General features: G+C 43.6%; 12 protein-coding genes and 1 pseudogene across 13 annotated transcripts; 5 read left to right on the top strand and 8 right to left on the bottom strand.

Moving 5' to 3' along the window:
* The first annotated feature begins 184 nt into the window (after positions 1 to 184).
* Positions 185 to 2,208, top strand: FA14DRAFT_18298 (uncharacterized protein). Its single transcript, XM_025501275.1, has one exon. The coding sequence runs from the start codon at positions 346 to 348 to the stop codon at positions 2,125 to 2,127; it is 1,782 nt and encodes a 593-aa protein (XP_025358027.1). The 5' UTR covers positions 185 to 345; the 3' UTR covers positions 2,128 to 2,208.
* A 385-nt stretch (positions 2,209 to 2,593) lies between these two features.
* On the top strand, positions 2,594 to 3,848 carry FA14DRAFT_163463 (phosphoribosyl pyrophosphokinase; the record flags this gene model as incomplete). The annotated part of the gene is made up of 2 exons (XM_025499821.1): positions 2,594 to 3,725; positions 3,790 to 3,848. The coding sequence occupies 2 exons, from the start codon at positions 2,594 to 2,596 to the stop codon at positions 3,846 to 3,848; spliced, it is 1,191 nt and encodes a 396-aa protein (XP_025358026.1).
* On the bottom strand, positions 3,815 to 5,690 carry FA14DRAFT_18293 (uncharacterized protein). The gene has a single exon (XM_025501268.1). The coding sequence runs from the start codon at positions 5,548 to 5,550 to the stop codon at positions 4,021 to 4,023; it is 1,530 nt and encodes a 509-aa protein (XP_025358025.1). The 5' UTR covers positions 5,551 to 5,690; the 3' UTR covers positions 3,815 to 4,020.
* Positions 5,691 to 5,753: 63 nt separating this feature from the next.
* FA14DRAFT_142227 (acetyl-CoA synthetase-like protein) lies at positions 5,754 to 7,719 on the bottom strand (the record flags this gene model as incomplete). The annotated part of the gene is made up of 3 exons (XM_025497168.1): positions 7,378 to 7,719; positions 6,868 to 7,318; positions 5,754 to 6,803 (listed from the first exon to the last, which is right to left on the bottom strand). Exons 1-3 carry the CDS (start codon positions 7,524 to 7,526, stop codon positions 5,754 to 5,756), a joined length of 1,650 nt encoding a protein of 549 aa, XP_025358024.1. The 5' UTR covers positions 7,527 to 7,719.
* A 591-nt stretch (positions 7,720 to 8,310) lies between these two features.
* On the top strand, positions 8,311 to 10,193 carry FA14DRAFT_130569 (FAD/NAD(P)-binding domain-containing protein). Its single transcript, XM_025496914.1, has one exon. It carries the CDS (start codon positions 8,450 to 8,452, stop codon positions 10,112 to 10,114), a length of 1,665 nt encoding a protein of 554 aa, XP_025358023.1. The 5' UTR covers positions 8,311 to 8,449; the 3' UTR covers positions 10,115 to 10,193.
* A 209-nt stretch (positions 10,194 to 10,402) lies between these two features.
* FA14DRAFT_t10 lies at positions 10,403 to 10,513 on the top strand (annotated as a pseudogene). The gene has a single exon. The product of its transcript is annotated as a tRNA-OTHER (tRNA).
* Positions 10,514 to 10,611: 98 nt separating this feature from the next.
* On the top strand, positions 10,612 to 12,005 carry FA14DRAFT_159636 (UBC-like protein). Its single transcript, XM_025498303.1, has one exon. The coding sequence runs from the start codon at positions 10,927 to 10,929 to the stop codon at positions 11,881 to 11,883; it is 957 nt and encodes a 318-aa protein (XP_025358022.1). The 5' UTR covers positions 10,612 to 10,926; the 3' UTR covers positions 11,884 to 12,005.
* Positions 12,006 to 12,013: 8 nt separating this feature from the next.
* On the bottom strand, positions 12,014 to 12,507 carry FA14DRAFT_183609 (uncharacterized protein; the record flags this gene model as incomplete). Its single annotated transcript, XM_025501326.1, has 2 exons — positions 12,014 to 12,065; positions 12,125 to 12,507. 2 exons carry the CDS (start codon positions 12,505 to 12,507, stop codon positions 12,014 to 12,016), a joined length of 435 nt encoding a protein of 144 aa, XP_025358021.1.
* A 189-nt stretch (positions 12,508 to 12,696) lies between these two features.
* FA14DRAFT_119923 (MFS general substrate transporter) lies at positions 12,697 to 14,337 on the bottom strand (the record flags this gene model as incomplete). The annotated part of the gene is made up of 1 exon (XM_025496381.1): positions 12,697 to 14,337. One exon carries the CDS (start codon positions 14,335 to 14,337, stop codon positions 12,697 to 12,699), a length of 1,641 nt encoding a protein of 546 aa, XP_025358020.1.
* Positions 14,338 to 14,846: 509 nt separating this feature from the next.
* Positions 14,847 to 16,244, bottom strand: FA14DRAFT_119430 (MFS general substrate transporter; the record flags this gene model as incomplete). The annotated part of the gene is made up of 1 exon (XM_025496350.1): positions 14,847 to 16,244. One exon carries the CDS (start codon positions 16,242 to 16,244, stop codon positions 14,847 to 14,849), a length of 1,398 nt encoding a protein of 465 aa, XP_025358019.1.
* A 945-nt stretch (positions 16,245 to 17,189) lies between these two features.
* FA14DRAFT_183603 (uncharacterized protein) lies at positions 17,190 to 17,800 on the bottom strand (the record flags this gene model as incomplete). The annotated part of the gene is made up of 1 exon (XM_025501325.1): positions 17,190 to 17,800. Exon 1 carries the CDS (start codon positions 17,754 to 17,756, stop codon positions 17,190 to 17,192), a length of 567 nt encoding a protein of 188 aa, XP_025358018.1. The 5' UTR covers positions 17,757 to 17,800.
* Positions 17,801 to 18,157: 357 nt separating this feature from the next.
* Positions 18,158 to 19,693, bottom strand: FA14DRAFT_117944 (MFS general substrate transporter; the record flags this gene model as incomplete). The annotated part of the gene is made up of 2 exons (XM_025496261.1): positions 18,158 to 18,956; positions 19,005 to 19,693. The coding sequence occupies 2 exons, from the start codon at positions 19,691 to 19,693 to the stop codon at positions 18,158 to 18,160; spliced, it is 1,488 nt and encodes a 495-aa protein (XP_025358017.1).
* Positions 19,694 to 20,515: 822 nt separating this feature from the next.
* Positions 20,516 to 22,283, bottom strand: FA14DRAFT_18243 (eukaryotic translation initiation factor 5C). Its single transcript, XM_025501208.1, has one exon. The coding sequence runs from the start codon at positions 22,062 to 22,064 to the stop codon at positions 20,766 to 20,768; it is 1,299 nt and encodes a 432-aa protein (XP_025358016.1). The 5' UTR covers positions 22,065 to 22,283; the 3' UTR covers positions 20,516 to 20,765.
* Between the last annotated feature and the right edge of the window lie 180 nt (positions 22,284 to 22,463).

Here is a 22,463-nt window from a genome sequence, read left to right as displayed (position 1 = left end):
TCGATCTGGATGAATTTGCGTTAGTTACAAGAGGTCATTGAGCTGGTTTAGCTGGTCCAATGATAGTGATCAAAGTTTCGAAGCTAGCAGCGCGTTGGTCTGTGCTAATCAGCAAAGTGACATTCTTCATTGCATGGTCTTTTGGAGCTGGGCAGGTTCTTGTCAAAACCTGAAAGCTGTCGTTTGAAAGGGTACAAAAGGCAGACCAAATTGAAATTCCCTCCTTCCTCTCTTCCTTCATCTTTCGCTTTCTCTCTTTCCCCGTGCCAACCTCTCAACCCTCTCACAGACACCTCTTTGCTCTTTTGCTATTGCACTCTACGCACTCAAATCACAATTTTCAGAATGGTTAAAGCATTCAACATCAAGCCCAGCTATATCCTTTTGGCCCTCTTTGTGAGCGCCATCGTTGATGCCGCTCCAATTGACCGTCGTTCATTGGCACCGAGCAATTTGATCACCAGTGCTCCTTCCACCTCCCAAGCCAATGCCAATGCAAGTGCCAATGTCAATGCAAAGGCAAACGTGAATGCTAACGCAAAAGCAAATGCTCCACAAGGACAAAATGCAAATGTTCTTAACGCTGGCTCGCCAGTCAAATCTAGTGATCCAAACGGCCTTGATGCTGATGTTGACCTTTGCGATCTCGCTGGTGTCAACGGCTTGGTCAACTCAAATTGCAAGTCATCCACCCCAACTCCAGTTCAAGCTTCCACAAACACAAAAGGCGGCGTTCTCGATGTTGGTTTGTTGGACGGCGAGAAGGATGGAAGCAATGATAGCAATACGGCATCGGTGAATGTTTTGAACTCAGACGGTAGTCAAGATGGTGACAACGCTTCTGCTACTACCACACCTCTTCAAACAACCAAAGGTTCCGGATCTTCTACATCGAGCCAAGGCAGTCAAAGTGAGCAAGGTGAGCAAGGCGGCAAGAGCAGTCACGGTTCAAAGAAACACCCCCACGCTCATCCAAAGCCTGCACCCTCCCCAAGCAAAGCTGGTCAATTCAACAACAAAGGTCACGGTCACCAACCCAACCTTCCCCCCACCCAACCTTCCAACGGTAATACCAACACATTTGTTGACTGTTCTACCAATGGAGGCGTCCTTGGTTTGGGAGGCTTGAATGTCAATAGCTGCAACGGTGGCAATGGAGGTAATTCGCTTGGTGGTGGATCTTCGAACAAGAACAAGGGAGGACTTTTGCCTGGTGTTTTGCGCCGTTCAGATGCAATGGGTGATGTTCTAGAAAACATGCTCCCGTCGTCAGACGACGGTCAGGTCGAACGTCGTGATCACCCACACCCAGATGAACACCCGCACGCCCATCCTCACGGGCATCCCAAGCAGATGAACGCAAATGATTATTCAGATGTTCCAAAGAATGTGCAATATAGCCGTGATGTGCAAGCTCATCCTCATCCCGGACCAAGTCACCCGGAGCAACACCCGCAAGCCCATCCTCACGGACATCCCAAGCAAATGAAGGCAGATGATTCTTCAGATTTTCCAAAGAACGTGCAGTATAGCCGTGATGTGCAAGCTCATCCTCATCCCGGATCAAGTCACCCAAAGCAACATCCTCACCCTGGGCATCCTGAGCAGATGAAAGCAGATGATTCTTCAGATGTTCCAAAGAATGTGCAATATGCCCGTGACGTGCAAGCTCATCCTCATCCCGGACCAAGTCACCCAGAGCAACACCCGCACGCCCATCCCCACGGACATCCCGAGCAGATGAGAGCAGATGGTTCTTCAGATGTTCCAAAGAACGTGCAGTATAGCCGTGACGTGCAAGCTCATCCTCATCCCGGACCAAGTCACCCAAAGCAACATCCTAACCCTGCTCCTTCGCATCCAAGCCCTCAAAGCGCCCACCTCGCTCGTCGAGATGCGGCCAACAATCATCCCCATCCTCACCCTGCACCGATGGAGGATGAAAAAATGAGAAGTCGCAACGTGGATAGCCATCCTCATCCTCACCCTGCACCGACGGAGGATGAAAAGATTCAAAGTCGCAACGTGGATAGTCATCCCCATGCTCATCCTCACGGGCATCCCAAGCAAGATAGTAATGAAGTGAATTCTGGACCGCGTCCAAGCCCTAAGCTTAACGAACAATAATGACTCTAATCACGAACAATAATTTCTTTTCTAATGATTACTCTATACATACCACTCAATTTATCTTTTCAGACCAAAAGCATCTTTCTGTGTGACCATGCCTTAGTTTCTCCAGCGCCAGTGATAAGATTGGTCGATAAGCCCTAGGGCGGCAAAGCTCACGCGGTGCAAAAGGCTCGTGATAAAAGAAAGAGTGCAAGATAAAAAGACTTTAAAACTTTTCAACACGCCAAATTTTGGCTGAGGCAAAGTGCCTGAAAATACGCCAAAATTATATCAATCCGATCTTCGTGCGATTAATCTTCCTTCTTGGCTTCAACAACAACGACAACACCATCGATCTTTAACAGCACTAAATAGGACCTCATTGATGCGGTGACCAGAAGTGCTTCGACAGCTTTATCTACACAATCATCATCAATAAAAAAGGCAACCATTCCCGCTTCTTTGCAGTGAAAAAGACAACATGACGACTGTTGCAGGAGGAATCAAAGTCTTTGCTGGAACCAGTCATCCAGAGTTGGCTAACTTGGTTGCAAAACGACTGGGGCTACCATTGGGAAAAGCAACAGTGACTCGAAATGAATCAGGTGAATCAATCGTTCGAATTGCAGAATCAGTTCGTGAACATGATGTGTATATCATCAATACATCTTGCGTTTGTCCAACGCCTTCGGGTACGCCTGCTTCTCCCAATACATCCTTGATGGAACTGTTGATCATGATTCATGCTTGCAAAACTGCAAGTGCAAGAAGAATCACTGCCGTCATTCCCCATTTCTTTTACGCACGTCAAGATAAGAAGGACAAAAGTCGTGCTCCTATTTCAGCAAAATTGATCGCAAATATGATCGAGAAAGCAGGATGCGATCATGTGATCACGATGGACTTGCATGCCTCTCAAATTCAAGGATTCTTTGATGTTCCTGTGGATAACTTATATGCCGAGCCAGCAGCATTACAGTACATTCGTGAGATGGAAGATTGCGATGATGTGGTCATTGTTTCACCGGATGCTGGAGGTGCGAAAAGGGCAACATCATTGGCAGATCGATTGGAAGTGGAATTTGCACTTTTCCACAAGGAACGAAAAAAGGCAAACGAAGTTTCAAGAATGGTATTGGTGGGTAATGTACAGGATAAAGTGGCCATCTTGGTGGATGATATGGCGGATACATGCGGTACTCTAGAATTGGCTGCAAAACGGTTACAAGAAAGCGGTGCTTCGCGAGTGTTGGCGATTGTGACACATGGTATCCTAAGTCATCCAGCTTTGGATAGAATTATGTCAAGTAGCCTGGAAAAGCTCATTGTCACAAACACGATTCCACAAGCGGCAAATCGAGCTAAATGTCCAAAGATTGAAGAGATTGACATCAGTCACGTTTTGGCAGAAACGATCCGTCGCTCGCATTTCGGTGAAAGTATCTCTGTGCTGTTCAATCAAGTACCATACGACACAACACAGCCTTATCGACATGGTCGTGATACACCCGCCAGATCTTCTCCTTCTTCGCCTGTGCAAAGAAGTCAATTGTTACCTTCAGCATACAATCAACCTGATCCTCCTGTTGCTGCAAATTTTTTCGCTACAGAAGGTAATAGTGTACAAGCACCTTTGCACGTTCGTCAAAATACTCTAAAAGCATCAACGTCCCATAGCAAATTACTCGATTCACAAGCTGAAGAAGAGTATTCTGCTCAAGATTTTGCTAATCTAAAAACGCCGGAATTAACTTATCGTTCTAGCTATCCGAACGGAGCGGAAAGTACACCCAAAGCACAACCAAGCCAAGCAAACCAACCATGATGATGGAAGGCTGATCCATACACCTTGTACAAACACATTTTTTCTTGTTATAATTTCTTGAGCGACAGCTATGATACATTTGTTTACTGTGACCAGTCGGGAAGATCAGATACGGTGCCTTGAAAATCATACAATCCTGTTGGAGAGGAAGGTTGTGATTGTTTATCGGATTGCGAATCCATCCATTCTGCCCATCGACAAAGGTCAGCACGAGCGGGAGGGTTTCTGTTTGGAGTAAAAGGATGAAGAAGAGGCCCAAAGTATTCTTCTACCATCTTTTTCCCTTGCCATATCGTAGGATGGACTTGTCTGGCCTTGTGCTTGCCAGCAGGTTCGTCTAGACATAGCGAACGCAACCTTTTCTGATTTGCTTCGCTACTATGTTTGAGGAACCCTTCTTGTTCCACTAGAGTAGGCTCGGATGCATTACATTGTTCAGCTGTCGTACTTTGCTCCACGTCGGGCTGTACCATCTCATGCGATGCTGATTCGCTTGCTCGCGGGCTGGGAGATACAATATCCTTTGGATTGATGGTACTGCTACTCTGTGGATCAGATAAAGAGCAAGAAGCGCTTCTGTCTGCATAGTAAGCAGCTTGAGTTTGCGTTTGCACGCCGCTCGAATCGAGGCTTTCAGAGTATGTAGTGGGATGCTCAGCATCCTTTGGCGATGCTTGCTTATTGGATTCAGCTTCCTCCTCCACCTGCTCCGAATCAAAGTGAAAGAAGCTGAATTGGGTGTGATATACACCATCATCCGATTCAACCGAAAAGTTGGACTGTTGAGAATGTGTGACTGGCTCTACATCCTCTTTAAAAAGCTCTAAATCGTTTTGCGACAAAACTGGTGCGATAGAGGAACCCTTCTTACGCAATTCAGAAGGACTTCCGATGATTGTTTCACCCACATTTTGCATCATTTTTGCTTTTGGATTTCTTGCCATTCTTCGACTTTGCCGTTCTAGCTTACGTCGTTCGCTTCCGTACAACGTTCTTCGTTTCCAGTCATCAGATTGTCTCTTGGAATGCTCTTCAGTATTCTTTCGCTTTCTTGCCTCTTCTGATGCCAAAGAGTGTGCCAATGCATTAGCCCTATTCGATACCGATGAAGAGGGTTGAAGAATCGCGGAAGGTGCTGAAGTCGTTCTCGCTAAAGGTCGACTGCGCTCGATTGTTGTATTGTAATCATAGATGGATCCTGTGATATCAGCACTCGTATCTGGACCGTGCAGGAAGGGAGGAGTTGAACCAAACCTTTGCAGGACCGGAGATTCCCCAGCAAGTGCCATTCTCAACTTTGCAGATGCTCTCCTGTGATTGATCGAATCCAATACCAAAGCAGCATCATCGTCATCTCTTGCTCTTGCTTTACCTTTCCTATTGCTAGTGCGTGCAATCACTTCATCCGCTGTACTGTCATTTGTGCTAATTTGACCACTGTGTCCATCACTAGAATTGCGAAAAGTTGATGATTTCTCCTCTCTCTTCTTTCCGCTCAAGTTCTTCTTTTCGCCGGTATTGGCATTATTCTTTTGCCCTTCACCACCCGCTCGATCGCCCTTTAAAAGCAAAGCTGGATCTAGCACAGCAGCGAATGAAACTGCTTTAGGCATGGCAATCCATTCAACCCCTCGTTACCATTCTTCTCGGTGCTATTGGTGATGATGTAAGAAGGTTAGACTTCAAAACAGTCGTCTCGTGTTTTGTGTTGTGTTTATCTCTTACGCGCAGGCGCTAAAAAGAACAACACTTTCTCATTTTCATGTTTGCCTTCTTATAATATCATTCATCGTCATCATTTCTTTCAATATACAATCTACAATTTAGCCTGTAATGGCGATTTCTCATTTTCCTCTTTAGCAGCTAAAGCACGAATTTCTTTTCTCAAGATCTTCCCGCTTGGATTGACTGGAACTTGCTCTAAAATCCGTACACCTCCTCGTAATCGTTTATGGGAGGAAGTCTGTTTGGCGATAAATTCGGTAAGATCTTTGGCTAGCTGCTCGACATTTGATTGACCTTCTTGCTTGTGGTCGGGTTTTAGCTGAATGTATGCCCGAGGTAATTCGGTCACCAATTCTTTGTCGTAAATTCCAATCACTGCAGCTGCCGCCACTTTTGGGTGTTGTAATAACAATCCTTCCAATTCTGCAGGTGCGACTTGGTATCCCTTGTATTTGATCAACTCTTTCTTGCGGTCCACGATGGAGAAGTCACCCGTATCATGGACAACGGCAATATCCCCAGTCTTGAGCCATTGACCATCATCGGTAAAGGTTTCTTTTGTTGCCGCTTCGTTCTTCCAATATCCTCTGAATATGTTACCCGCTCTTACCAACAATTCACCTCTTTCGCCTTGTTTGACATCATTGCCATCATCGTCTACCACGCGTAACTCTAATCCGGGCATTGGAGGTCCACATGATCCTAACTTTCGCTTTTTTTGCATGCCCAACGTTCCTACCGTTGTTTCAGTCATTCCATGACCTTGAGCGATTTCACAACCAAAGACGTCCATCGCTCTTTGTTGTAATTCAGCATCCAAAGGTGCTGCACCAACGCACATAAGTTCGATTCGATTCAATTGTTTGACTTTTGGATGGGCCATTAGAACACGTAAAGCAGGTGGTGCAAGGTTTGCGAAATCAATCTTTTCATTTTTCACAACATCACAAAATTCTCCCGCATCAAACCTTTGCATGATTGCAACGTATGAACCTTTTTTGAAAAGTGGAAGGTGAACGGCATTGGCAAGTGCCATTGCATGGAAGAAAGGCGCAACTGCAACCGCTCGCCAGGGCTTATCGTAGAAATGTGGAATGCTCACTAGAGTGACCAACATGCTGACCATGTTTCGATGTGAGATCTGTTGAGGGGAAAGGACTCATTCATCAGCAGGGCACGGCGATTTTCAGCATTTGTCTACTCACCATAACTGCTTTTGGTAGCCCAGTCGTTCCTGAACTGCAAGGCAAATAAGCTGTCTCGTTCAGGTCATTGACTGTAACAGCTTTTGCTTTTCTTGCATCGGATTCAGAAGCAAGCAGATCATCTACGAATGTACTACCCTGTCCGTATGGCTGATCCATAATGATGCAGCTTTCTATCGATAATCCTGCATTTGTTATTTGTTTCAAAAGTGGCTTGACGGTAGCGATTGCTTTTGGTTCCACGAGGTTGGCGATATGTTTAAGCTCCTTTTCCGAGTAAGCAGGATTTGCAAATGCGACAATCAATCCTGCAAATACACATCCGAACACAGCTATCGGGAAACCAATCATGTTTGGCAAGATTGCCAATACGACATCGCCTTTCTTTAATCCTTTCTTTTGTTGCAAGCCTAATCCGAACCTGTGCAATTGCAGTTTGAGTTGGCCTCGACTGATGTGCAGGTGTGTCAGTGTCAGTGTTGTTCATCAGCATATTTTGAGTACACTCACCTGATCTCCTTGTGATCACCAAAGCATTCTTTAAATACAATTTGACCATCATCAAAAGATGTATCTGCGAATAACAGATCATAAATGCCTTTATTTGGCACTTGTGGCATAGGCGTTGAAGATTGATAGATTTTCATTTTGACATCCATCAAAAAGCAGGGAAGATGGTGGTGAACTGAACAACAAGAAGGGAGGCTATTTATCTATCCTTCAAGCTCTTACCGGCAAACGGGAATTTGAGAACCCTAGAAGCTCACCGGCTCGGACTTCATTCCGAAAAGTGCGGCGCGTTTTAGTGCTTACTACCCCGCAGAAGAAAGATGGCTTATCTTCTATAAAGGCACACATGCTCTTCACAGGGAGGCATGTCTTCCTTTGCTTCTTTATATAAGCATCAATTGCACATGATGGTGAAAGAGACAAGATCGAACATGATTCTGAATTTGAACCTTGTGTTCAGATGTATAGCAGTATTTCACGCACACGACAGACGCGAAGTCAAGATAAGATTGTATCAGAGTCGAGATATAGTACTTCTCCTTCATTGTCATCATAAATTGTTATATAAGCATCATTGTCGGAAAAGCCATGCCTGCTCAACAACCGGAAAAGCGGCTTTTGGCCCATGTGATTGATCGAGAGTAAGGAAAAGAGTGACCGCTTTGTGCTTACATGCATGCACTCCAGGCGTGCGAACACTTACCCCGCAATCAATTTATAACACTTTAGCGTGCAATCCTTAATAACACACTCACCTCTTGCTCTCTTGCCAATTCGGCAATGCATAACACATACTCTCGTAATGGTGGCAAGTTGAGCATTATACTTTTCCTTCCCCGCATTATCGGAAATTGAATTTAATGCGGCTTTTGATGGCCCAAACTCAATCCCTTCCTTTCTTGTGATTAAATCATATTTTTGGGCATATTATCAGCACTTGTCGGGAGTACCGAAACGATTGATGTTGTAATGCGCATTCATTCAAAGCTTTAACCCGATCCTAATCCTCCCTTTCTCACCACCACAACCATCTTGTCATCTCACACTCTTCTTCTCATTCACTCACACAAAGATGGCTCCCACAGCAACCACAAACGGCCACCAAGCAGGTCAACAAGAAATTGACTGCTTAGTGGTCGGAGGCGGTTTCGCAGGTGTACAATTACTGTACACAATGCGCAAACAAGGCTTCAATACCAAGTTGTACGAAGCAATGCCTGGTTTTGGTGGTATTTGGCGTAATGCTTGTTATCCAGGCGCTCGTGTTGATTCAGAATTACCAATTTATGGTTTAAAATTCCCTGAAGTGTACAGAAATTGGTCTTGGAGTCAACGTTATCCTGACTACAAGGAAATTCGTAAATATTTCGATCACGTCGACAAAGTGTTGGAATTGAGTAAGGATTGTCAGTTCAACACTCGAGTTCATTCGGCCCATTGGAACGACGAAACTTCTCGTTGGGATATCACTGCTGGCGATCAACAAAATCCAACCAAAATTTCAGCAAAGTACTTCTTCTTGTGCATCGGTTTTGCAGCAAAGATCAACTGGCCTGATATTCCTAACCGTGATCGTTACAAGGGTACACTCTATCATTCCGGATTCTGGCCTGAAGGCTTGGAACCTGAACACCTACGTGGCAAATCAATCGGTTTGGTAGGAACGGGTGCTTCTGGTGTTCAAATCACACAAGCATTAGGAAAAGTTGCCAAAGACATGACAGTCTTTGTTCGTACTCCAAATTTGACTTTGCCAATGGAAAACCCAAAGATGAGCAAAGAAACCCAAGATCTTTTCCGTGACGGTTGGGATGCAGTTTATGAAAAACGTAACAAGACGTTTGCAGGATTCCACTATGACTTTGACTATGATGATTGGACTCGTCATACGCCCGAACAACGTGAAGCATTCTACGAAGACATTTGGTCAAGGAAAGGATTCCACTTTTGGCTGGAAACATATGCTGATGTTTATTTCAAGAAAGATTGCAACGATACAGCTTATGCATTCTGGCATAAAAAGACTGCACCAATGGTGAAAGATGAAAAGAAACGTGCGATCCTTGTTCCTCCACCAGACAAAGCTCATCACACTTTCGGTACCGTTCGTCCTTCTTTGCAAGTTGACTACTACGACATCCTCAATCAAGACAACGTTGATGTAATCAGTGTAAAGGAGAACCCTATCAAAACATTCACAGAAACAGGTGTTGAATTAAGCGATGGAAAGAAGGTCGACTTTGAAGTGTTGGCGTTGGCAACCGGATACGATACGCACACCGGTGGATTCTTGCAAATTGACATTCGCGGAAAGGGCGGGAAACCATTGACTGAACATTGGAAAGAAGGTTGCAAGAGTCAATTGGGTTTGGCAACTTCAGGTTTCCCAAACATGTTCTTTGCTTATGGTCCTCATGGTCCAACGGCTTACAGTAACGGACCTTCAACGACAGACATTCAATGTGAATTTTTGGCAAGAATGTTAAATTGGTCGAAGGAAAATAACATCAAATCAATCGAAGCAAAACCTAAAGCAGAACAAGCATTCGTTAAACGAATCGATGATCTTTCCAAAGCAACACTTTTCCATCAATCTCACGGTTGGTATATGGGAAGAAATGTTAAGGGTAAACCTGTTCAAGCTTTGAATTATTCTGGTGGTATTCCAGCTTATATCAAAGATTTGGAAGAGAGTGAAGCTGCTGGTTATTCTGGTTTCGACGCTGTCAAGGCTTGATCAAGTATGCTTCGTGACTTTTTTCATATTCTTCTCTTCATGTATCTTTCTTCCACTTCATCTCACGAATCAATGACGTTGATTGTTTTTCAAAGTTGAAGAAGTTCTTAATGTGCCTGCCTGTGTGAAGGACAATAAGGACGGGTATTGGTTGCATTTGAAGAAATGGAGGAAAGTGCCCAAAAAATCGCAGCAGAGTGTGGTATTCGAACCCAACGACCCTCTTTTGTACCTGTACGCAAATATTTTTGCGGCTTAGCTGAACGAATCATTCGTGGTTCAGCGGCGGCAGGGTTATATCAGAGGCTTAGATTATCACTTTCCGAGTCGAGCATGGTTGTTCTTTTACAGCCACGACTGTTCTGGTGAGGGTCGTGGGTTCGAATCCCACACTCTGCTGCGATTTTTTGGGCACTTTTCTCCATTTCTTCAATTGCCCCTCCAAACAATTCCCGTCTTTGTCAAGCACAGTGCAAACGCCAAAGTGGAGCGAATTTCCGCATTTGTGAAGATTGAATGTGTGCAAAACGCGTCATTGACTGGCCAAATGCTGCTTTAAACAAGCACTGATTTTGATTTTTTGGACCTGCATTGATGCAAGCTAGATAACACACCAATTAAAAGCATTTAACCAGGCAAATCACCGGGGCCTGTCAATCACTGCACAGAAGCCTGGATGCGGCGAATTGATCGACAAGGGCAAAACGAACAAACAGAAATAGACCCTCGTACCCCTCACCATCACTACATCATAAACATCCATCATCATCATCATTATCACCAATCAACATAAACACACGAATGTATAGAATATGATCGCAACTCCCGCCCTGCGTAGATTAACGCGGGAAGTTGTTAAATTGCAAAAATCACCTCCGGATGGAATAGGAATCGAAGTGGGAGAACAAGATATTTTGGACATCGATGGATGGATTCAAGGTCCTGCCGGAACTCCTTATGCGGATGGATTCTTTAAAGTCAATTTCCAGTTTATTGGAACAGACTTTCCTGCTGGACCTCCAAAATGCTCAATGAGAACAAAGATCTTTCATCCAAACATTCATGCAAACGGAGAGATTTGCGTTTCAACACTCAAAAAGGACTGGAATCCAAGTTATGGAATCGAACATATCCTAACGGTGATCAAATGTTTACTCATTTCACCAAATCCCGACAGTGCTTTGGATCCCGAAGCTGCTTCCCTCCTACAAGAAGCATACGAAGAATATGCCTCAACGGCTTCGATTTGGACTCGCATTCATGCTTCTTATCGACCTGGATGTATGCCAGAAACGATCAACGTTCGTCCTTCTGTTTCTTCATCACGCTCCTTTGAGCAGCCCTCTGGCTCAAAGAAGATGGAGGTAGAAGAAGTCAATATCACTATGGAGAATGCGTTGGGAGCAGCAGCACAACCGTTGGCGAGGAGTGGATCGACGAATGCAAACCTACATCATAAAGCATCATTCGATCTTCAAGGAGTACGAGCGGGAGCAACTTTGCAACAACAGCAGTGCGTCTCCCCTAATCGATCAGCCAACAGCATCTCAGCTGCTACAATTCTTCAGTCAGGAACAGCTGCAGCGGCGGCAGCGGCCTCGGCAGCTGCAATGACGGCAGCCATGACTGCGGGAATGAATAAAGTCTCTTTGCAGGATTCCACCTTGATACCCGCATCAAAAATGTCAATCTTTGATCAACATGAGATCAAATCATCTTTCGCACGTAAACGAGTACCCGTTGTTCGGAGAGGGATCAAGCGACTATGAGAGTAGGGGTTAAAACTCATGTATTTATTGCTCTTTTTGTACGATTCTCTTGCAAAGTTGTATGTGTGTATAAAATGCATCTATATCCATATATGTACATCAGCCTGTTGTATTGAAACTCGGTTCAAAATCAACTCTTCTTCTTTTTCTGCTTTTTCTTGATAGGCACTATGGCCTTACGTCTATGCAAGAAGGCAATCAGAGTCAAATCTACTAAAAGCGTTAAAGAGACAGGACTTACCTCGTTTTCATATTCTCTCTAGCATATGCATTTTTCAACAGTCTGATTCTATCTGGAATGACCAGCAAACGTAAACGAGAACGATTCTTCTGTTTTTCCGGTCTACTCAAAGTAGCCCAATGCGGACATCTCATAGTATGTGGATTTTTCACAGTACCACAATCAGCCGTAGTTGCTGGAAGTGTGATGATTCGGCGATCGTCTGTTTTGTGCAACCGATACAGAGCTTTCGTTGCAGACTTTTCTGTCTCATCATAATCGGAAGGCAGCATGCGTTCCCTATCACTTGTTCGCGGAGAAGAGTTACTCGAACTGGAAGATGAAACTGTGATCTTCCAAATCTGGATAACGAAGATGAGGAGAAGGATTATCTTGAGCGACATTATTCAAAGGGAAAAGGGGGGTTCATCGAAGATCGGAGTGACCTGTGGCTCGACATAGGAAGATTAAGAAATGAAATGCATTTTGCGTACACAGAATATAAATTTGCACACAGCATAAAAACACAGCAAGGCCTTTGATGAAAACAGGAGTACATTGTTGAAAATAAACAAGTAGAACAAGTCGCAGCTCTAAATAACATTATCTTGCTTCGCTTCCACTTTTGTAGCTATAGCAGCCGGAACAAAGTCTCGTAACTCTGTATTACGTCTTTCAGGTCCGATGGCAACCCAAAAGACCGTAATGAAGAGGATGATAAAAGCAGTAGTGGCCATGACGGGCTCATATGCTTCAACTCTTGTACCGTTTGCTAAAGTCTTGACTCTTGATTCGGAAATTGCGTTAACAACTTGAGCCCCAGGAGAAGCAATCATTGTTCCCAATTGATATGCCGTTCCGGTAAAGAAGGCTCTGAACGCTTTGGGAGAAAGTTCGTTCAAGTGAGAAGGCAATATTCCACAATAACCCTGGACGAAAAGGTAGAAGAATATACAACCAATCGTCAAACCTGCAGGAGAGGTCGGTAAAACAGCAGCGGGAATGAAAAAGATTGCCATCACGGTGCAGAAGATTGCCATCCTTCTTCGACCAAGATACGAGAATTGACTTAAAGCTCCTCCAAATAACATTCCCGAGAAGCTTCCGATATTGCAAAGCATAGCAATGATACTTGCTGTTCGATTGTTCATCCCTTTTGCCGATTCCAAAAAGGTGAAATGATTATTGCCAAACGCATTGTTTACCCATGAATTCAAGCTGACAAAGATTGCACAATAAATAAGCATTGTCCAATCTTGAACGATCATCTGCTTGAAATTCCTTATGAAACGACTAATCTTGACTTTAAACCGTCTTGCGTTTGGATTTGCTTCGATTTCAACTATACGAGAATGTCGGAATTGCGGTGAATCTGGAACAATGGCACGTACGATTGCAGCAAAGAATGAAATCGCCGCACCAACCCAAAACATTAACTTGTATGTCTCAGGAGCTGCACCGAAAGCCATATTCAAGCCAGCAGCAGTGATCGAAGCACATGGAATCGCAGTTTGCAATAGACCCCCTAAGATGCCTCTCGCTTCCAGTGGACTTGAATCGAAAATCATCGATGTTAAACCACTCACACCACCCATCCCTATACCAAAAAATGCCCTGCTACAGATGAACCCATTCAAAGAATCAGCACGAATAGAACCGATTTGAAAAATGCCTAGCAAGCACAAGTTGAAAGCCAACGGCCATCGTCTGCCATGATAGTCAGACAGGAGTCCAAATATGCAAGCTCCAATGGGACGAGTAAGTAGAGTTAAGGTGATGGCTGTGCTTACACGAGTTTTTGAGGTTTCGAAATGCAGTGCAATCTTTCTTGTACCTATTGCCAAAGACAGAAAATCAACAAAATCTGCATATAACGCCAGCCAAGCAACGAAGAAGTACATCCAATGACTTATCTTCATCAATCGTAACACTTTGATCGGATTTGTAAGACCAGAAGAAGGTGGGTGTGGTCTGATGGGACCAATGGAAGCAACAAACGATTGATCTAATGCAGGGTCTGGTACATCTTGTTCGAACGAGACTTTCTTTTTTGCTTTTTTATCCGGCTCTGCATCTAGTAGCTTGACTTCTTGATCTGCGTCTGAAAGCTTGACTTCCTTCAACTCGGAAGCTGGTGACTCTTCTTCCGGTTGATGGGCTTTTGGTGGTTCAGTGACTGGACCTTGAATGTCAAAAACGGAAAAGAGTACTTCATTCTGACTCGTATCCTTCATTTGCTTTTCTGATTTGGTCAATTTGTCTGGTATATAGTCGTCATCATCGAATGTGTTTCCTCGCTTTTTGAACAATGATTTGACGTTGTGACCCGCATCTTTTACTAAAGATTTGAAAAGTGCACTTTTTCGATTTGAACGATTCATGTTTGACAGTGTTTGATGGTGTACGAGAAAAGACAGTGATTTGTTTGTGAGGGTGATAACGTCGAAAAAGGTTGTCTAGCAAGTTCAATAATCTTATTTCCCGTTGCATGAAATGACAGAACCCCTGTCAATTCATTTCCACAATTCTCAATGCGTCACTTTCGGGTATGTTCATCAACGCGTTTTGGGTCAAAAATGGCTTTCGAAGGAGAGAGGGGAAGAATGCAAAAATATGGATTGAAGAAATGACACGAATCCTGGAATCGAAACCAGATTTGTACAAGAATGAGAGAAAGAACGAGAGGAAATACGAGCAAAATGAGAGAAAGATGCAGAAATGAAAGTAGATTATAGAGAGAATCTTATTTACGTTGGCCACCACTCGATTTTAGGGCGGGTGTGAAACTCTGAAGATCGGCTTCTCGACGTTCGGGTCCAATTGAAACCCAAACAACTTTCAGTAATAGGCAAATAGCCGCTCCAATAGCAATCGTGGGACTATAAGCTTCCACTAGAGTTCCCTTTGGTCCTTTGACATGGTGTGAATCTGCAATAGCTGTGGCAATTTGGGTTGCAGGTGCGGCCAACATTACACCGAGCTGTTGAACTGTTCCAGTAAAGAATGCTCTAAATGCACCAGGTGATAATTCGTTCAAATGAGAATGCATAACGCCTGAATAACCGTGAAGAAACATGTAGAAGAAATTGCAACCAAGCGCGAGTCCCCATGCTGTATTTGGTAGGATTGCTGCTGGTAAAATGCAGAATGACATTATTGCGCATAAAACTGCCATTCTTCTTCTACCAAAGAATGAAACTTGACTTATTGCCCCTCCAAGAATCATACCAAGAATCGTTCCAATTGCCAAAAGCATCATGACGATACTTGCCGTTTTGTTGCTCAATCCTTTCTCCGACATTAAAAAGACGAAATAATTGGCACTAAAGATGCCGTTGATCCAACCGTTTAAGCTTACAAAGATTGTGCAATAAATAAAAATTGGCCAAGATTCAGAAAACATCATTCGAAATTGATATCCAAACCTACGTATCTTGCTTCTATACTTTCCTTCCCCAGGTCCGATCAAGATGTCATCTTCCACTTGACAAAATTGTGGAGATTCTGGCAATAAAGCTCGTAGCAAAGCAGCAAAGAACGTGATTCCAACGCCTACCCAAAACATCTTTTTGAATGAGTCTGGACTGTCACCGAAAGACATATTTAGACCTGCAGCTGTGACTCCTGCATAGCTAATTGCACAGTGCAAAAGCCCTCCAAGCATTCCTCTTGTTTGAGCAGGTGCACTATCATACACTTGCGAAGTCATTCCATAAAATCCTCCGATGCAAATTGAAGCCAGTACTCGAATAAAAAGGAACACGGAGAATGATTTAGCAAAGATCGAAGATAATTGAAAGCATCCCAGCAAAGTTAGAGCAATAGCCAATGGCCAACGTCTTCCTTTCAAATCCGATAACAAGCCAAATACGACTCCACCAATAGGACGAAAGAGCAACGTTAACGTAATTGCTGTGGTGAATTCGGTCTTTGAGATCGCATAATAGAGTGATAATTTTCGAATACAAATCACCATCATGATACTGTCCAAGAAATCGGCATACAATGCTAACCAAGCAACGTAAAAAGTGAACCAATTATGCCAAGTCAATGCTCTAAAGGCTGTGAATGGGTTGGACAAATGCTTCTGTTTCTGTTCTTCTTCTTGTATTTTTGAGGTTGAAGACGTGTACGATGTCATACTTTCATAATGCTTCATTGCAAGCTTTTCCATTTCCAAGTGTAGATCGTTCTTTCCTCTCTCCTCCATAGACATCTCTCCAATGAATATTGGCTCTTCATTGATGACTGACTTTGGTCTTGAGGTTTGACCGCCTTTTGCGTAGAGTAATGACCAAACATTATGACGTGCCTCTTTGAACAAATAGTCAACGAAACCAATGAAGCGAGCCATCTTTGTTGAACTATGGTTCTGATGGTCAAAACGTAAGAGGACGAAAGGGTAAAACAGCTGTTTTATAACAAACACTTGATCACCCTTTCAGTCTATCTATAGATCGCAAAATAGAATGACAAAGGAGTTATCCGCAATGTCGTGTATGAATCGGATAGGAGAACACCTTAACAGGTTCTTCACGAATGGTAAAACGTTTTAGGAGACCTTCTAATCAAGCGAAAACCTTTCCTGAAGATCTTCTGGGTTTTCTCTCGCTTTTCTGTGATGTGGATGAAGTTAACCTAGATGTCTCTCAACATCAACACTCATTAAATAGAGAACAAGACGAGCATACAAAAGTTTTTTTTTCTCGCGGCAAGGATGTGGGTCTGGCCAATGATTGCGAAGCCCCTCCAAGGAAAGAAGAAACAATACACAACGAAAGGGACTGGACACCTTCTTCCGCCAAGAGTTGAAGCAGAAGGTGGCGTTTCGGCTTTTGCCCCTCAATGCAACGGGACACATCTTAACAAATCATTCTCCCTTCATGTTTTCATACAGCATTGCGTCGCGCTGCAGCTGGCGTAAAGATTTTCAGGGGCCAATCACTCGGCGTCGTTATTGAATTTCAATGGCAAAAACTCCTGTCTCCTTATGAAAGCTCTTAAATATGATGCATCATATGCAAATGGTCTTATGTAAGCTTTCATTGAATGTTGAACGATGAAAAGAAAACTTAAAACACATGAATTAAACAAAACTTTGATCGCTGTTGGTCTCCTCCCCATTATCGGATCGGACGGAAGGATCTTTGAGTATTCCTTTGTTGGCCGGAATAAATTTGTCAAAATTAGCCGAATGTTTTTCGGGGCCAATGGCAGTCAAAACAATCACTAAAAAGTACATAATTGCCGTCGCAATTCCGATGACTGGCCCATACACTTTAACAGTTTCCACTTCTCCCGTTGAACTTACTTTCTGCGTTTGATAAGAAGCGGCTAAAGCATTGATAATAACTTCACTCGGAGAAGCAAGAGTGATGCCTAGCTGGTATGCCGATCCAGACATTACGGAACGGAAAACAGGCGAGCTGAGCTCGCTAATGTGGATTGATATAACGCTGTTTGCCATATTGCTTGCCATGACGAAAAAGAATCCTCCAATGCTTGGAGCCGTGGGATGTGAAGGAAGGATATAGGCCGTAAGGAAACACAACGCAATAAATGAAGCAATGATCACGCAGAGTCTACGACCAGTACCTTGCGAGAATCCTGCACCAGAACAACTTCCGATGAAGCCGCCTACGGAAACAATCATGACTGTTACTCCGATTTGGTCATCCCTCCGGCAATCGTGATAGGTATCATGTCTTTCGATCGAGCAGTGAGGGTTTTTATCTGATTGCGGGTCAGCGGATAAGTTTCGAGCATATGTGTCTATTTTCAGTTAAGATGCTGATGCTGAATAGCTCACCAACGCCAACATCAAGCGGGCCGCACTGAAAAGCTGGCTGATCTGCATAATGATCTTTCAGAGATGGCGTCTCCGCTCGGCTGCCCTTTCAAGCTAGATCCTGGTACGAAAAGAATGATTTTGATGCTATATAAAGCTACAAAGAACGATTTGAGCATAAATATAAATGGACTTACTTTTTCTAGGTATACAGAAATATTTTTAGCTTCTATGTGTTTGCTATACAAGATTGCTTATGACTATGCCTATGCAACAGTTGCCTCGCCATTAGGCTCGGATGGTTGCTCATCCGAAGGAACGACTGGACGATCATCAACCTGTGTTGTGCCGAACGTTGCCGGTATGAACTTATCGATAGGAGCAGAATGTTTCTCCGGTCCAATTGCGGTGAACAAAAGCACCAAAGCGTACAATATTGCTGTTGCGATTCCTATCACAGGACCATAAGCTTGAATATCATGAACTATACCATCTTTATCCCTTTGTTTGATGGTATAAGAGGATGCGATTGCATTGATGATTACTGCAACGGGAGATGATAAGCTTGCTCCGAGTTGATATGATGTTCCGGCCATCACTGATCGAAACGCAGGTGGACTGAGCTCACTAATGTGAATTGAAATCACACTCATCGCCGTATTTCCTGCCATGATGAAGAAGAAGCCACCTGCACTCAAGGCTTGGTAAGTTCGAGGGAAAATGTATCCCGGTAGTAGACACAGAGAAACAAGGATAGCAATAATTACGCACAACCTTCTCCCAGTCTTTTGTGACAAGCCTGCACCTGAACAACTTCCAATGAATCCACCGGTAGCAACAATCATGATCGTCTTTGTGATCGATTGATCATCCAACTTCTTCCCTTCTGCAAGAAATACGGGGTACGTGTCTGCACAGGCATGGGAAGCAGAACAAAGAAGCCCTACAAACAAACTTGAATAAACGAACGTTCCCCAATGTAGCTTGAGCATTTCGCGGAAATTTTTCATAAACGTAGACACTCTCACTTTGACATCTTTTGCTTTTTCTTGCAATTTTTTCATTCTTGTCTTTCCCGCTTGTTCGTTTTCCGGTTCGATTCCCGATCTGGACTGAGTGAATTGCGGTGATTCGGTAACGAAGAAACGAAAAAGTGCAGCCAAAGCGGAAAAGACAGCACCAACGTAAAAGATTGTTCTCCAATCATGACGATCACCTTGGTGTTTGTCTAGAGCCATCTTTACGCCTGCTGTCAAAAAGATTGCCATATCGCCTGCGCTCCATAAAAGTCCAGTCGTAAGACCTTTTGTTTCGATTGGCGAACGATCCAAAACACTTTGAATTGCGTTTCCAAAAATGCCACCCATCCCAATTCCATAAAATGTCCGACAAATCAAGAATCCCTGTAAATTTGTACATTTTGTTGTGAGGATTTGCATTATTGAAAGATAAAGACAATTCACTATCAATGGTTTCTTTCTTCCACAATCACCCAAAAGACCAAAAATGATTGCGCCAATGACACGAGTAAGCATTGACAATGTCAAACCCGAGCTTATGGCCGTATTTGTGGTTTTGAAGTACTTTGCCACTTCAACCGATTCAACGGCAACTGTACTATACTCGAAAAAGTCAATCATCACACAAAAGTATGCTGAGAGAAATGTACACCAATCTGTGAACGTAAGCATGGAAAGCAAACGGACCGGATTGAGATTGACAGTGCGTTCATCTGTATGTCTGTGAAACAAGCTTAGCACATTTAGACGGCTCTTGGTCACGATGGAGCGAATAGAGAGCATTTTGATGAAGCTCAAGGTAAAAGAGAGAGAAAAGGATTCACATTCATGCAGACTAGATATACCTGTTCTCTTGTAAAGTGTGTCAAGTATGTCAGGCACACAATTCAATGCAATCACACCTTTCATGCACCCGGCGCCGTTCTTCTTTTCCCTGCAACTCCCCTTCGGCTTATGGAATGACTTCTCTCAATAACGCGATCATTCGTACGACAAAAAAGAAAGAACAAATAACAAGTCAATCCGCGGCGAAGATCACACTTCAATGCTGCCAAAAAAAGAATTGCTATACTTCTTATAAACGCCCCTTTGTGTTGAGATGCTGTGAGCATGCGATTCGCATTTAGGTTGTAAGCCCGAATTGATCCGTCATCTCCTACTGCCTCCCTTTCAGTCGATACAAAAGCGATGAACATGAAAGTGAGAAAATTAAGCAATTCTGCTTCGGATCCGATAGAGGGCGTAATGATCGCAATGACATCCGTGGGGCTAAGGAAGATTTTGTTTTGTTTGCATTTATATGCTGTGAAGATAGTGCTATACCTGCATTCACCAATAGCAATAAAAGCCAAATGAGCGCCTATTCAATCTCATAAGCTGTACTTACGAGAACAGGGCGATGCTTGTTTGCAATCTGCAAAATACTGATTTGCGTAACGGCCATTCCGCGTAAAGATCGACTTACAAACACAAACAAGCAAGATTCATCCTTGGCTTTTGGTATTTTCGTCATTTGTGCGATGCATTTAATCACACAGAACCCCGAACGAATTCATCCATTCATTCCAGGTCCGCATTCAAATCCGAAAACCAACCGAGAATTCCCGAATTGAAGAGAGCATGATGTAAAAATCTGTTGGCAAATTCATTGATTGCGGTGAAACACTCAAGACAAATCATGAGATGGTGATGACCGTTCCGCTGAGGAAAAATGTCCGCTTTTCACACGGTGACAGATCCAGTCTGAGTTCATTGCGATTAAGAATCGCCAATTTTCATTTTTATTGCAAGAATATACATGCTAATCTGTACCGCTGCAATCAAAATTCGTTGCGGGAAAGAGAAAGCGAACCGCTCATTCTTCATCATCGCTTTGCTCTTCCAAGAACTTCACAAGAGGTTCAGTCACTTTTAGGAAATGAGCTTTTCCTTGTGGCTTAGCACCTTTTTGTGCCCAATACAAGATGGCTTGATCGGATAAGACATCATCGTTGTAAAGCACTTTGAGAATATTCGGGAACGCTTTGGTTAAACGAGTATCTTCATGTGCATTGACCTGAATCGTATTGATCAAGACTATTTCGCATTTGGCATTATTGCAAAAAGGTTCCAAGATGGGTGCCATCGATTTGACTTCCTTTAATGCTTGTGCATCATGCTTTTCTGCGCTTGCATCCCACGTCACAACAGACAATAAAGCATCCCAAACGATCGGCACAAATTCTTCCAAAGCCAATCCGTGTCGTTCACGTACTTCCTTCAAAAAGTCCACCACATCTTCATCAGAAGCTTTTTCGCTTTCTTCTACGTCTGCTCCACGCATTTCCTTGATACGTTGTACAACGCTATCCCGAGTTTCACGGGTAGCACGACGGGAGAAATAATCAGCCACAGGTGCCAGGCCTGCAGAACGGAAATGGGTTCCTACCAAACCAGGTTGTGAACGACGAGTTTGGGGAAAGAAGAGTAAAGGATCTTTCACACCTCCTTTGCGCAATGTAGAGCCCAAAGAATCCATACTGTTTTCAGCAAGATAGGTGCGGAAGACGACTTCCATGAAACCCAAACTGACGCCTTCTTTGACCAAATGCTCCTTTTGCAACGTCAACAAAACGTTTGCGTTGACCAAATTCATTTGGATAAGCAAAGCTGTTGCTACTGCCAGCTTCTTACGCTCTTCGACCGGATAACGAGAAGCATATTGGATCAAATTGCTCAAATTTTGTTCCTCCAAAGGCTTTTGTAAGAATTTGAATCTTCTGATCAACTTCTCTAGCGTGCTGACGATCGGTTTGACATTTTCGATATCGGCAGCCTTTGAAGCAAAGACGGAAAATTTGCTCAAAGGGATATCTTCGTCCAAATAAGATCCTCCAGGAGCCAATAAACCACCTGTGAAGAAGATTTCGAAAAACTGATCGGAATATTTACGATAATCGAGAGTGTTTCCTGCTTTATCTAATGCTTGTAAAACGCCTTCCCAATCATTCTCTTGAACGGGTTCTAAAAATTTCAAAAGTTGTTCTGCAAATTCTTCCGGTTCAAACTTTGCTTGACTTTTTGCAACACCTTTTCTTTGTTTAATCTTAACGCCACTTAACGATGGCTTCTCCGCTTTTTGTGGCGCGGCCGTTGGCGGAGGCGTAGAGGTCATGAACCGCTTTGAAGGATTGGTTTTGTTGAGCGGAAAAAAAGATGGGTGAAAAGACCAAGAGAAGATGGAGAACAAAGGCAAGATTCCTTTGTCGTTTATCAGAGATCCGAGAAGGGTGTCGTAGGTGAAAGTGTTTTTTTGAGCAAAAAACTTTCAGCCAAACACACAAGATGATCGCGATGGTGGAGAAGGAATGATGATGAGAAGCAATTGTAAGAGAATTTATTAAACTCTTTTTTATTTGGCTCGCTTCAAAGAGGCTGTAGAGCAGTGTATTCTTATGTCGCGCGGGCACACACACCAGTGAAGCGTTGTCGCGTGTTGGTAATGAGGCGCGCCTGTGTTCTGTGTTGTTCATAAAGCTCCGCGTGGCTTCGTGCAGTAGGACGGCAAAGCACA

This window comes from Meira miltonrushii, assembly GCF_003144205.1.
Source record: "Meira miltonrushii strain MCA 3882 unplaced genomic scaffold FA14scaffold_1, whole genome shotgun sequence".
In the NCBI taxonomy this organism is placed as follows: Eukaryota; Fungi; Basidiomycota; class Exobasidiomycetes; order Exobasidiales; family Brachybasidiaceae; genus Meira; species Meira miltonrushii.
This window is presented reverse-complemented; position numbering and strand designations above follow the sequence as displayed.

Coding starts and splice junctions, on each gene's coding strand:
- FA14DRAFT_18298 (XM_025501275.1), top strand. CDS start 346: ATGGTTAAAGCATTCAACATCAAGCCCAGCTATATCCTTTTGGCCCTC.
- FA14DRAFT_18293 (XM_025501268.1), bottom strand. CDS start 5,550: ATGCCTAAAGCAGTTTCATTCGCTGCTGTGCTAGATCCAGCTTTGCTT.
- FA14DRAFT_130569 (XM_025496914.1), top strand. CDS start 8,450: ATGGCTCCCACAGCAACCACAAACGGCCACCAAGCAGGTCAACAAGAA.
- FA14DRAFT_159636 (XM_025498303.1), top strand. CDS start 10,927: ATGATCGCAACTCCCGCCCTGCGTAGATTAACGCGGGAAGTTGTTAAA.
- FA14DRAFT_18243 (XM_025501208.1), bottom strand. CDS start 22,064: ATGACCTCTACGCCTCCGCCAACGGCCGCGCCACAAAAAGCGGAGAAG.